Source organism: Columba livia, chromosome 2 (genome assembly GCF_036013475.1).
Source record: "Columba livia isolate bColLiv1 breed racing homer chromosome 2, bColLiv1.pat.W.v2, whole genome shotgun sequence".
Classification (NCBI taxonomy): Eukaryota; Metazoa; Chordata; class Aves; order Columbiformes; family Columbidae; genus Columba; species Columba livia.
Genome location: NC_088603.1, coordinates 16334390 through 16348921, shown reverse-complemented (window position 1 = coordinate 16348921; position 14532 = coordinate 16334390). Strand labels below are relative to the sequence as shown.

Below are 14532 nucleotides of genomic sequence, written 5' to 3'. Positions count from 1 at the left end.
TTTTTTTACAAGCAAGCTAACTGCAGGAACAAGACGAGGTATTTCAAGCAGTGAAGAAACCCAGTGTGCTCACATACAGTTTCAACTTGGTCATGCCAAGCATACTGTCAGCTTAGACATCCTCCTGCTCCTGGGTGTTTAAAGTAATTAGCAGCTCTTTCAATTAAAAAGAACACTCTCCCCTCCCCAGACTAAAAATGAGAACATTAAAATTACAACAACTTCACCGCACCAAACTATACTATATATATTGTAATAACAAAATGCTTTATTTGGGGGGAATACAAGGAAAAGTGTGACATCTTCATTATCAAGTTGTTTTAAAAAGGCATTCTTTCTTTGAAAAACGTAACACTCGTACAGAAAAGGTGACCTGTGGATAAGCCCTCTCATTTAGCAGTGAGAATTCTGTTTCATTTTACAGTTGAAGTTGGCATTTGAATAATCTACAGCAACACATTTCAACTTTGTTGGCGTTTTCTAGCAGGCCGGGGCCCACGCGCCTCCCGGCACCGCTCGGTTTGACGGCGTCATGCCGAGACGGAGCTATCGCAATTCACACCCAGGTCGCTTCGCAACAAACCACAAGACTTCACCATTACCACAAGACGACAGTGAGAAAGCCACAAGGTAACTCATCTTCTCTTTTATCTCTGAAGACTTCTCTTGCAATCATGAAGTTCTCACACCGTTCATCTGATTACACCTCCGTACTTCACCACACATCCCCTCTGCTTTGAGCCAGAACCGCATTGTGAAAGGTGTATAACAAAGGCAAAATATAATAATTTCCCCAATGTATCTGCTTTCTGTACAGTAGGCTCCAAGTGTTTGGGATAGCTTTTAAAGGTGACAAATTTATATCCATAAATTACTTCTGCCTTGTCTGAAGCTTATGTTAGAATTTAAGTTGTTAAAGAAAGGGACGGGGAAGCTCCTCAAATTGTCAGGTTATAAAGGAAGCATTCGCCTTTAATCCAGCACGACAACTCTTCGCCACAAGTAGTATCCATGCTAAGCAGTAAGATACAGTCAGTCCTACTGTTTAAAGGGGGTTCATGTTGTCTGAAGCGGGAACGGCAAACTCCAGAAAAAAACTAACGGTTTTCTTTATTGGGGTTAGACATAACAAATATGTCAGATACAGCAGTTAGTCTAGAAAAATACATTTAAAAAAATCTTCAGCAGACCATGTTCCCTGTAACAAAATCTTTCAAAACCAATTTTACAAATTATTCTACATTAATGTAAAAAGAAATTCTTAAGTTTAGCATCATGGATTCCATCAAACACCTACCTATTAAAACATGAGTTTCACTATTTGTAGATGTTAGAACTCATAGTACATTTTTTTCTAACGTATCCTGTACATATTAAATAACCTAAAAGGCTCCTCTTGTAGTGCATTAACGATTTAGCAAGCACACTTGGTATTTCTCCAGTACCATTTGCATTACAGTTATTTGCCCGCAAATGTCATTAACCTCTAAAAGTGCACACAGTTAGATCCCCCCTCCCTCCCCAGAACCTGTTCCCTGCTCAAACCCAGACGTCCACTGGAAACGTTACGCTACTGTAGCTAATCTACCCATGATTAGAAATGTGTGACTAAAATGGTCTTAAACTATACAGGAATGGAATTATATACAAGAATCAAAAGGACAGCCTGTATTTACATCCAACTTCCACTACCACAGCATTATACCAAGAACTCAACACAGTGCTACAAGTTGGTATTTACTTCAGATTTTAGCTTTAAATCAGTATAACACAAAACTTAGCTCAGGAAATACCCTGAAAAAAAATGAACATGTTTATTAAATATACCTTCTATTATGCCACGAGACAAATATCCTTTGCTGGATATTGTTACAAGATGAGTGTTTGAAATAGTGTGCTGTTCTATAATGCAACTAAAAAGTTCCATAAAGCTTGCTGGGGGGTAAAAGGGAAGACAGACAAGAAAAAAAAGGGGGGGGGGAAAGGGGGAAAAAAGGAAAAAGGTCAGCAGATAGCAAGTGAGGAATTGAGGAATTAGATTTGAGTAACTAAACCAAATTGTTAGCACAAGTTTAAGACAGTCACTGCATGCAGAAACCCCTTCAAAAAGTGTCATATAGATCTGAGTAGGTTGTAACACACAAGCTTAAGATGTAACTTCACTGAATTTTTCAGCCCAAGTTGGTGGGACTTTTCCCTATCAAGTTGGAAACATTTTAGATTAAATTCCAGATTACCCAGTTTGAGATTAATAGCTTTACTCTCCAAGAAATCCAGTGTATGAACCTATATTACATTTTTTCCAATGCTACTTAAAAAAAGGCAAACTATAAACTTTTCAATTCACTTTTTACATTGAACTTCTCAAAGAAATCCAGAGTGTTGTCTTTAATTTGCATTAAAGTGGTCAAACATTTCTCCTGTTTCTCCCCTCCCCAAAAGTGCAAAAAACAAGTTGCTTCTTGGTCCACAAACATAATACACATCATGTACAGTGAGAGATTTTCCTTCTGATGGAGTCCTGCTGCCAACCCATCACTTCCAGTTTCTGCTCCAAGAAAAACGTCAGCGTCCAAAGATGGAATTCAATTCCAGTAGAATTAATTCTACAATCTGATTCTGGTACACCGTGTGGACTGCTATGTTACCAGTCTCTTTCTCTGGTTTTAATAAGGTTGGACCAAAAACTATTGCTACACTTTGATAGGTCATTCGGTTCTTTTCTCCATTTTCTACAACTCTGAAAGAGAAAAAAAAAAAAAATACACAAGAAGAGACTTATCAGCATTACAGTAATGGAATGACAGGAAAAAATACAGTCCAAAGCAAATGACTATTCACAATATCTAATGAGTAGTCTTGTTATTAGGACACACAGCTGTTGTGAATCCTTTCTCTACAGAGAAGTTCTTTCCTCAAAATGCTATTCCTGATCCTCTCACAATCCCTTGAACACAAGGACTTGGCAGTAAAAATGTTACCACTATGACACATACTGTGTAAAGTCCATTTGGTGCTCTGCAAGTTTGTATAAATACAGATCGATACATTGTTTTCAGCAAGTCAATATATGCGAGAAAACCACCATGGGAACAGTCACCTCGTACTTTTTATTTGATTGTTCCATTTTAAGGGAGGACCATCAATACAAAGCCTTTCCTTCCATCTGCTACTTACCTCTTCAGGTGTCTGAAGAGAACCTGCATAGTGTCCTGATTTGGTTTTGGCAACTGTTTGATTAAATCTTTAACAGCGTGGACACGGTGCCTTGGTTCTTGTTCTGCAAAAGGATGAGGTGTAGAAATAAAAATTCAGCTTAAAACTTAACAGACTGGGAATAAAAGCAATCATTTTGCAGTGCTAATATTAGATAAAATACTGCCACCTCCTGACCAGCCCGTGCATTACTGACAGGCGATTTTAGGTAAGCCTTACGGACATTCATAACCAAAACATTATTTTTACTATCCACAAGAATTAAATGAATTGTACATACTGAGGAGGACTTATACAAGCAACACCACTGTTTTCCGGACTTACTTATTGCATTTACAAAGTCATTGAAGTGATTATAAGTGAACAGCGGCTCTGGCAATTCTCTGAAAAACATCTTCAGTGCTCCTGTGATGACATGTATATCTTCCCATTTACTGTCATTCAAGTCTAGTTTCTCATCTGAGAGAGAAAAATGAATAATTAATGTTAACAATTTAACTATAAAAGCTTTTCTTTTTAATAAATTTAACCACTCTTCTGCACTTATTGCTTTTAAAGCAGTGAAGGCTCCTGCTCCACACTTCAGACCATTCTGTGCAGGGACACGGAGCTGCAGCCACGTAAATGGGGATACAAGAAAATCAACCAGAACAGAGATGGCCAAACTCTGCCCACCGCACTGCATGCAGCTCCCCTATGCCAAGGGCATTTTCCAAAGGGAACGGGAGCTGCTGAAATAACACAAAATTCACTGTCAGACCCTGTCAATCAGGAAATGAGAGGTCAGATTGTAGATGTGTTTCTGTCCTCAGTTGCGAGCTGCCTATTGATTCCCACTGAACGAAACACTAAGATACAACCACATAAAGGGTTTTATACACAGACTGTGGCAATGAGGAGCTAAGCATCCCCATACTAAAAGGGCAGCAACAAATATTGCTTCAAAGTATTAACTTAGGAGTTTAATTCTAGTGGAAGCTTAACATGCCTGCTGGTTTTCCACAAGGTATGAAGCTATTTTGTTTGACATAATGTCCCCCCACCCCAAGTTCTATTACCACCTTTCTTTAGAATTATGTTCTAGCAATACCTCAATACTCCACGTAAGACCAAGCCTCCAGGATGCTAGAGGTTTCAAATGATGTATATTACACACGAAATTCTGTAATTTTGCAAGTAATTTTCCTCTGAAGTTAACAACCATTTATAATGAAAGACTGCAGCTATACATTTCGAAATTTTTTTCTGAGCTTTCTACGAACTTCAACAATCTGAAAATACACACAATTGTAACATGGCCAAAGGAAACTCACCATGATTGACTGCAAATCTTAGCTTCTGTATCACTGCAAGATTGCCACTAACTCGGTATAAGCCGTCAACATCTAATCCTAAAACAAAGGGATAAATCCATTTTAATGCCTTACATATGTATGAATTGGGAAATCATTAGGCTGCTTCTTTATAGGTCTACTTAGCAAAATCAGAACAAAAGAAACCCACCTTGTAACAAAGAACCCTTGGTTCAACAGCAACAACAACAAAGTTAAACTAACTTTTTTGATAGGCAGGGCATATCAGAGGAGGTTTAGTCTGCTGGCACCGGTTTGGTAGTGTCAGGCTCAATCTCTAAAACTTCTTACACAGTAGAACAGCAGCAATGAGGCAACAGCTCCAAGTTTCCCCAATGAGATGGGTGTCTCATTTAAGATACTCTTGGTGGGCGGCCAGGGGGTATATGGGAGTCCAACATGCAAGAACCAAGTGTTTTGTGGATGTTCAATTTTTTAATGTATGGTTAAGAAAAAAATCAAAACACATCATGCACATAAAGCATCTCAAAGTTGTCAAGTGACCAGGTTTACATAGAGAAGGAACAATGTGCATCCACACTCACTACCCAGCAGCCTACAAAACTAAAAGAGTGGCCCTTGCCGTGGCAGTGTTGCACGCTCCACCAGAAAAGAAAAAAACTGCGTCTCCGCGGTTGCTACTGCAGTTACTCAGAAGCGATTAGGAGGGAAAGAATTTAATTGAAACGCCACTTGAATGCATCATGTGAGTCAGTGCCACTGAGGGGGTGAGCGCTGCCGGAATACCTGCAGTCCCTGGAGCTCCTCAGGGACTTGTCCGATGCAACAAGCACAGTTACCAGCACCATCTGACATTCCCCTTTGCCCCATAATCCACTAGTCATTCCTTTACAGAAAGAACTGATTTCAAGTGTACTGGCAGTTGGAAGCAGAGCTGAAGAAGTGGGGGGAAAAAAGCTGTTCATTTCTGTCAGCTTTCCCTCAGGTGTTTAAAAAAGGAAAACTTCACACCACTATCTTCACTGCAGTCCTGTCTTTAAAAAAAAAACAACCACCAAATAACCTCTTTCTCACAAGCTGCAGATCACAAATGGAACAAAGCCTGCTGCTACAAGCACAGCGGCAGTTTGTTGAACGGGAGTCAGGCAACAGAAACAGTTCTCTCTCCCCTCCCAGGCCATAAGATGGTAGCACTGAGAAAGGGCTACAGGCTGCAATGAAATCCTAAATGAAGTTCCACTGGAAGATGTAAATTAACACATACTGTTGCCCTGTAACAGCCTGATTCTCAAGATTAACAGATTGGTGTATATTTCAATGATGATTATGGAAATTCCATAATCCCCTCTCAGTCATCTTTTCCAAGAGAGAGTGTAATGGCAACAGCAAGAAAACCAGCACAGACTACAGCCAATGCAGGAGTCAAACCCAACATATTTTCAACAAAAAACACTGTCCTGCCTTCTCCTTGGCTTGAAAGATACTGAAGCAGATCCATTTTTCAGATATAACTTCTTTCCCTCTCCCCATTTTGGATCCCACCTACGTCCCCACTCCTGAATACACAGTGCTGTTTACATTTACAGGTTTCAGATCATTTTCCCCAAAGAAACCTGCAGCATTTTAAGGATTAAAACGTTTAAAATTGGATAGCATGGTAAGAAAGAGATTTGGAAACAAAAAAACGTCACCGTACCATGTTCCTCAACATGCTCAATGCACAGCTTCACGAACTTTGGCACCGTGCTGTTTTCTCTTTGACACAAGCTGGTGAGATTGGAACCAAACACTTGATCTGGAACCAAGTAAAGAGACTGATTTACAGTGGAACAGGACTCAAGTGACAGAACTAGTTCAGGTTAAAACAAACCTCTACAAAGGACAAAGACTACTGGATACAATTGTCCCACTATTAGAGTGAAAGCAGGCAAGGGTTGAAAAGACCTCTCGGCAGCTCCCAGCAAGAAAAAGCTCCTGGTAAGAAAGAGTGTCAGCAGCTCCCACAACCTGAGTCACTGAATAGGGAACTTTTGCTACTGAAATTACATTACTCCATCAGGAGATACTTGCAAGAGTCATATAGTCATCACTGTAATGAGAAATTTAATGGATCCAAGTGTCCTGTCACCCTCTATTCCTGTTCTGAGTTCAAAATACATTTGCTGTCATCTTTGTTAAAACTCTGAACAGAGATAATAAACTTCAACCGAAGTAAAAGCTTTTGGCATTGCTTGGGGAAAAACCCTGTAAAATTTCATCTTGCATTGCACCTCCTGTCTAACCCAGCATTACATATTAATTTACTTTAATGCACAGTCTTTAACTTCCAACACTTTAAAGTTCTGACGTGGATTCACAAATGACAGAGCTCTGAGTGGATGCAATGATGACTATTGCATAGGCAACCTGGCTAGAAGGCTGGAATCTAAATACAGCTATTTATGGGCAAAAGTAATTTTGAGTCTTGTTTTCCAAGGGGAGTGTTTGCTATCATAAACTGGAGCAAAAATTAAAATTCGCTTGGGCAAAGAACAACAGATTCTTGCAATGCCACACTGTATTTCAGCAACACGTTAACTCCTCTTGTTCAGATTATGTTATCCCCAGAATCTTTCTCAGACCCATTTCTACGTTTTTTATTAAAGATACCCAAATAATATATGGCCTCCCCCATTCAGATGCACGAGACTGAAACAGGGTCTTGAGACAGAGAGGCAAAGCTCACACTCTTAAGGAAGTAAGTCTGGGTGGTCTGTTTGGTTGGTTCTGTTTTGCTCTGTTAAATAAGGTATGTAAGTGGCTGTCTTCACAGTATCTGGTAGATTTTTACTTCAGAGCTTCTGCAAGAGGAAAACCGCACTTGCATCATGCACAGTATCTAACTCATTTTTCACCTTTAGTAGTGTAAGTAGATTCATTAACAACACTTGCATCTGACTACTGCTTTGGGAAATCTAAACAGCACAGCAAACCAATTATACAGTACAAAAACTGGCGTATAACGGTAATATTAGCTGTATGTGCATTAATAATGCCAGTGACCCAGTCCTGCTGCTGCCACTCACACAACCAGCCGTAGAAGCAGAATCGGTAGCAAGGGATCGCGAAAGCGGGCGCAGCAGAAAGCCAGGCTGGCATGCAGCTGTGGCAGGTGAAGCAAGGCATGTTAGGGAGCACAAGAAAACACAGGCACAGAACAAACTGAATCGCTACAATTGCCTCTGATTTTAACAACTTCCACATACACAGGAATCATAATTTTTTCCCCTCTCATCTTAAAGTAACTTTTGTAATTTTGTTTTTCCATGTAACAAAACTTCAGCAGTTACTTCTCTGCTTAGCACATGCTGCTTGAAGTGGGTTTTTTTCTTAGAACTTTTCATTATTTTTTCTGCTCATACTGGGTTTGCCAAGTTTTCCATTTACTAAGCTTCTTCTGTAGCAGCCACGAAAGTACAATGTGCTTTTCAATAAAGGCCTCTGTATTTTTCATTCGTAAACTAAAACTGTACAGAGCAGACCCAACTTTTAAAATTACATCATGCTTTTAAATAAAAACAAACTCTTATTTCCTTAACATCTTTATTAAAAATTCAATCATCAGCACGCACGTGTACAAATTAAACTTGGCTTAGCATTCACTGTTGCTAACGTTACGTCACTGAGCCACGACATGAATACTAAGCTGTAAAGCAGAGCAAGAAGTCAAAGCCAGGGAAATAATGCCTCCTTATCCCAAACAAAAAATTCCATAATTTACAGTTAAATTATATTTGCAGATACACAAATATATCAAACACCACATGCAACAGAAGCACACTTGCTAAAGCATGTAGTTAGGCAAATCACAGTAGGATTTGGTCTGGTATTTGCCTACTCAAATGCTATTTTGACCCTGGTAGAGCACCACCTACAAGTCCTGCTAAAGCATACAAATAAATAAATAAAGTCTTACAGTGAGTACCAAGTCAATAATTTACACAAACACTAACTTTAACCTGTGCAAATACTGTTCTCTCAAAGTGTGACAAATGGAAATCAATTCCTCTGTTTGTTTCAAGAATATCACTAAGACACATTGCTTGTGAAACAATTTCAAAATGTATACATTCAAAAAAGGTTAGGCAAAACAGATGTTTAAATTCAGATTCCTTTAGCCTCATGCTGGTTTGCCTAAATCTTTCATTTCTTATGAGATGGCACATGATTGTCTGGTTCCACTAAGACTAAAGCACCCTCGTGAAAGAGATGAGCACTCGCATTCAGCTCGGTACCCAGAGGACTTTTCTTTCCCTTGTTTGCCCAAACCACGATCACCCATCTGACATCCCCAGCTCAGAAGGGCAGAGCACATGGACTACGAGCCACTTCAAATCCAAACAGGCTCCCAGACCCTCAGTTTCCACTGCAGTTTTGGCAGTACCGAGCTGAAGGAGAGGACACCCCCGCGCAGGTCAGTGCCTGCTGCCAGCGCTCAGAATGACAATCCACCACCACATTCAAGACTTCTGTTAAACCAGCTATATACGTGTGTTTTACTCTAAAACTAAACCTTTTTAACCCCATCTTACACATGAACTACTAAATTCAGCTTTTCAAATTATCTCCTTTGTTACAAAGGTTCATTTACCCTTAATGTAGCCTTTTTCACGGACAGCTTGTAACGTAGGGCGCCGTGTAAGAAACTTCTTGAGCTTTGTTTTGGTCTTTTTCTGTTCTGTGGAATCTATATTGCTAGGTGCTTTCACTGCTGCAAAGAGAGATGCATTTAATATGAATATCCACAGGATGAACACTACATAGATCTGCCAAGGAACCAACATTAAAAGAAAATAATTAAACTAAAAAAGCCCCACCACATAAAAAACCTATTCAAATTTGCAATGCATCCACATTTTTTCCCTTAAATTTTTGGAGCTCCTTGTAAATAGCATCTATTTTTCAAACCACCAAGAGACAATCCTGCCACAAAAAAAAACCCACCCTGTAAAACCAACTGTTGCCTGTGAAACTAAATAAATAGCAGCTTACATATGGGCTTGATGCGGAATTTTAAAAATAAAGCTATGTTCCAAAACTGGTCCTGTCCTTCATCAAGTCAACTATTTTGAAAGAAATAAATACTTTCTTGCAAATTACACAACAGGCCCAGAAGACAGAAAATAGTCTGCCTGATTCATGTATTTCTGTGCAGAGAAAGAAATTTCTGGAGCTAAAAGAAACTTAGCTCCGAAATTGTGAATGTTTAATTAAAAATGTTCAGTTCCTCCAGATGAGCCAATATAACACCATCAGCAACTTAGTGAAATTGCAGTTTAAGTTAATGGTGCGAATATTTACGGATGCTGAACCACAGACAAAAATCAAGTAAAACATAGTAAACATGTAAAAGGACAAAATAATTCTTATTCAAAATAATTTATAAAAGTCAGAGAACACAAATGTCTAATTTCTTCTACGCATTTGACAACACCCTTAAAATAATTCATTTCACCACTGCCCATTTTCTCCTATTTTTCATGTGCCATTCAGCAGAAGCTAAAGACATCTGGTACTTTTTTTAAAGATGATTTATAAAACACGGTAGAAAATGTACTAAGTGGCCCCAAGACGCAGAATGAACTACATCAAAACCTGTTTCCAAACTTGAGTAGTTTCATTTCTAGCTGTCCTTTTAAATTCTTCTCTATCCACACATAATACTGAAGAGGCAGAAAATAAAAACTGGCATTGCTAAAAGCAATAAATGGAAAATGTTCAACTCACAACGAAGCTTCTTAGAGTCTTTATTCTCTTTCTCTTTGTCTTTTTCCTTGTCTTGTTTTTCCACCCCAGGGGAATCCGGTACCTCATCTTCCAACGCTTCATCAGACTCTACTACCGGCTAGATTTAAGAAGATATACACTGATCAGTTTGCCAATTCATAGAATATAGCATTAACACACACAACACCCACATTTCCTTTACACAGTTCTACAATATACATTTTTTTCCCTACAATGATATTCAGTTGCTTCTTTCCTGAACTCTACATGCTTAAAAATATCTTCAGAGATGACACCATTCTCACTGGCACAGCGAATAACGTTGAGAAACACTACTTCATCGTAAGATCCAATTAGAAAGTTTTGCTGGACACTCGAAGTACAACCAGCCCTTCATCATAACACTTCATTACATCAAACAATAAATAATGAATTTGTGGTTGTCATGGTTTTGTTAAAAACAAGTATCTCTTTCAGTGAATTTGCCTGTCAGCTAAAGCCTTCATATTAACTGCGTTTTTCTGAAGAACCAGACACATGTTTTGGTAAACCTAGCAATGGAATGCAAACTTGTTGATAAGCAAGTATGGACATCTCGCGAGAGGGGCGACGAGAAGAAAGAGACCAAGAAACTGACCAACTGTGTATAACACTCCATTCACGTGAATACTTCATATAAAAGTAGGAGATCACGAGGATCTCGTCCCTTCCCCTTTTCCCTTCTGCTTATGGCCGACATTAGGAGAGGACCTTGCTAGTCGTCCCTGCGAACTGAGGCCTAGTGAGAGACTGAATCCAGCTCCGATTGGCTGCAGAGTCCAGTCCAGGACTTTGTTTTGCCGGCTCTGCAGTTGCTGAGACTTTCAAGATTGGTTTTGTATATTTTGTATTATTTTCTCTATTCTTATTAGTAGCATTAGTAAAACATTGCTAATTTTTCCAACTCTCTTCTCTCTGTCCTTCTTTCCCTCCTGATGGCCTGTCCTTAGTGGGAAGGGGGGAAGAGGGAGGGGCAAAAGGGGGAAAGGGGGGGGAGAGGAGGTTAACAATACATCTGCCAGGGTTTTATTGTCACCCCACAATCTAAACTCTCAACAGTGGTGTTTTGTTTTGTTTGTTTGTTTGTTTTTTCTTTCCAAATCCAGTAGACAAACATCAGCTATTTCATGGTCTGCTGCAGAAGCACCTGATTGATAGTCTAAAAAATATTGCTAAAGCATTTATCGCATTTCAGATATCTGTAATTGAAATTTTCTTAACAGAAAACAGAACCACTAGTTGTAAAACTGCACCGTTGTTAAAAGCATACACCGAATTCACTCTGAAAAACTAAATATACCAGCGCCTAAAATTTCTAACCTGTGTTATTGCTCTCTCAGCTTATTCTCATTAAACACAGTGACAGGCAAATGTAGATCACACTGTAGTGCAGAAGCAGATGCCAGAGCCTGTTTTAAAATTGCCCACCTGTGCTACACACGTGACTGCAGACACACCAGAAAACAAGAAAAGAAACTGCCCCTGGTCTCAGAACAACATAGGCCCTTCCAAAACTGTGCAGGTCTTACTTCACTACTACTAGAGTGAACCTGACTTCTAAGCAGTTACAAAAATCTGGCTGTACAGTGTCTTTTGTTACAAGGAAGGACACTTTAAAACCAAGGCAAAGTTGTGTGCTCCAGAGCACAAAATGGAAGCACAACTGGAAGCACAACTTCATCAACTAAGGTGCACTTTCACTTGAAGGGAAGATGTGAGCTTGGAACACACTTGTTCTGTTGCTTTCCAAAAGCTTCAGGTCACTTTTTCATATATCAAAGATCAATATATTCAACTGTCTAATTAACATCCCCACTAAGGATCCCTCTGCCACTGAGATCATTTAGACAGTGCTCTCTTCATGAGGCCTCAAAAGTGTTTCAGGATTGAAAAATTTGAAAACCATTAACTGCTTTGAAAAAAAAAATCATCTGGAATCTAGTTTGTACTATGGAACAAGACTAATCTAATAACTCCTTGTCCTTCATCCAGTGGACCATCCTTGTTCCTTTGCACTATTAATTACATTTCGCTTGTCACCACCAGGAACTGCCACATCCTCAGCCTCCTGCCCACGCTCAAGAGAATCAGGAAATAAAGATGTATGTGAAGCACTAGGAGTCATTATATCAATTATTTTACTAAATAATATTACCTTGAAAATAGAGCCTTCACAATTCAAACACATACCTGATTGTTAAGAACTGTATACCATTCATTTATAAAGGTGTCGTTATCAGACTGAATTAAGAGCTCAGTTCCTTGGCGGGTTTTTAGCTTTACGGAAATAAAAACAGGTATCATCAGAATTGATAAACACAGTAGAATTCAAAAGTGAAATTACCTAAATCAAAATAAACTTCTCTTTGGCATAACTTTTACATAATACATATCCCCTCAAGAACACTTACCAGTGAAAACAGTAAATACCAGTCTGCTTAAAATTTAAAAGCATAACCCATACAGATATATTAAAAGTTGACATTTCTTGCCGATACTAAGATACATTTACATTTGAGAGAGAAGAAATGTAGAAAGCTCAATGTTTTTGGTTGTAAGTTTAGAGAAAATTTCTTAGCTCATTAATTAAAGTACATATAATTCTGCATTAAAACAAAATAACTCACCTCAATAACATTCTTCTTGCTGGATTTGTCCTTTGAGGCCCATTCAATCGATGCCCCTTTGAGATCCACTGTAAATTCCGGCTTAGACTGATTGACACCAAACTTCTGGAAAAAAAAGAACAATGATGACAAACTTTAAAACAAACAAAAACTCCTAACAGGTACACAGCCTTGAAGTCCTCTAAGTATAACATAATATAGTCCTCTAAGTTATTTCCCATCTATACAACTTAACCTAAACGTGATACTTTGACACAGATCAACAGGCATGATACCAGGAAAACAAAAATCAAACAAAAACCATACACAAAACGTGTTTCAAGCAGGCCTATTAAAAGCTGCTCAGCTTAAGGCCCTTAAAATTCCAACATTTAAAATGCCAACCAGATTCCAGCAGACCTTTTCTTCCTATCACAAATGGTAGAAGTCTGTACAGCATTTAATTGTAGCTCAATTTTAGTCAAGATAGTCCCAAGATTCAAAGAAAACTGGCTAACAAGTAACTGAAAAAACCCCTCATTCTGTTGCTTAATCCATGGTTGTATAAAAAAACAAAAATCAAACCAGAAATAGTGGCTTTGCTAGACAGGAACCACATCCCTCCTGCACTGAAAGAACACTGGAAGATTTTACCTTTTCCTAATGCCTCTATTTTTTGTGTGTGTGTGTGTGTGTGTGTGTGTGTGTGTATATACAGATATATTTTCAACAGTGCTTTTCATGTTTCTTTATATATTTCTGTAGTACTTTTGTTACAATAGTGAAGCATATCCTACCAAGTACACACAACTCCATTTCACTGTCTAGCTACTAAACAAACAGCAAATAACCAAAGTGATAAAAAACATTTAACCCACAAGTAACCCTTCAAACAGTTTGGAGGAAAACATCAGCGAGATACTTCTACTCACTACTTTTATATTTATACTAGGTAACCCACATTTTTAAAATAACGTACTTTTACTACGTTTGAATCTATACCAGATAACTTTGAAATATCATCCCTCAGTGACCCCTGCACACAAAAAGCTCTAATTGTGAGTAAAACATGAAAAGCTGGAAGTCTCTTGGTTGTAACACAGCAATTTAATGCTGTACTTGTAGGGAAGCTTGTAGCTTCTGATCCATCAGAAAGGTTCTTTTCTATTTCTTTAAAAACTCTTTGATTCAAATGCTGTTCGTGTGACAGCTCTGGGGGACGTAAGCCCTGGGACAAGCTCCTTGCTGCGAACACGAGGTTTCCAGCCCGTGCAACAACAGCCGTATCCAAGGTGAGAAAAAAATCGTTCAGAAAACAGAATTAATCTGCTGCTTCTGATTAAATTCCCAGCATGGATGTTAATTAATGCTAATTGTGTTTTAGAAAGGCTGTTTACCACTAGAAAATCTCCCCACTTTGAGTCCTAAGGGCAATTAAGCATTGAATGGAAAGTAGTATCTTGTTTATTTTACCCATGAAATACCAGAATTAGGGAATATTTCTAATTGCTAAATGCCAGCTAGTGCTTGACAAAAAAAAAAAGGGGGGGGGGGGGGGGGGGGGGCAAGCAACCTTCACCTTCCGCTAACTT

At 38.8% G+C, this 14532-nt stretch overlaps 1 protein-coding gene across 50 annotated transcripts in view; it reads right to left on the bottom strand.

Moving 5' to 3' along the window:
- Positions 1-246: 246 nt before the first annotated feature.
- ARHGAP12 (Rho GTPase activating protein 12) overlaps positions 247-14532 on the bottom strand; it is a 79912-nt gene continuing 65626 nt past the window's right edge. For 31 of the 50 annotated variants that reach the window (XM_065050534.1, XM_065050547.1, XM_065050561.1 and 28 more), the window contains 9 exons: positions 12962-13066; positions 12525-12611; positions 10296-10413; positions 9160-9279; positions 6226-6324; positions 4530-4607; positions 3541-3675; positions 3178-3280; positions 247-2740 (listed from right to left, as the gene is read on the bottom strand). In XM_065050534.1, coding sequence (XP_064906606.1) covers positions 2566-2740; positions 3178-3280; positions 3541-3675; positions 4530-4607; positions 6226-6324; positions 9160-9279; positions 10296-10413; positions 12525-12611; positions 12962-13066 — 1020 coding nt within the window. In that variant the 3' untranslated portion in view covers positions 247-2565. The remainder of the gene's footprint in view (positions 2741-3177; positions 3281-3540; positions 3676-4529; positions 4608-6225; positions 6325-9159; positions 9280-10295; positions 10414-12524; positions 12612-12961; positions 13067-14532) is intronic. The other 19 variants (XM_065050548.1, XM_065050562.1, XM_065050565.1 and 16 more) reach the window with 3 other exon arrangements.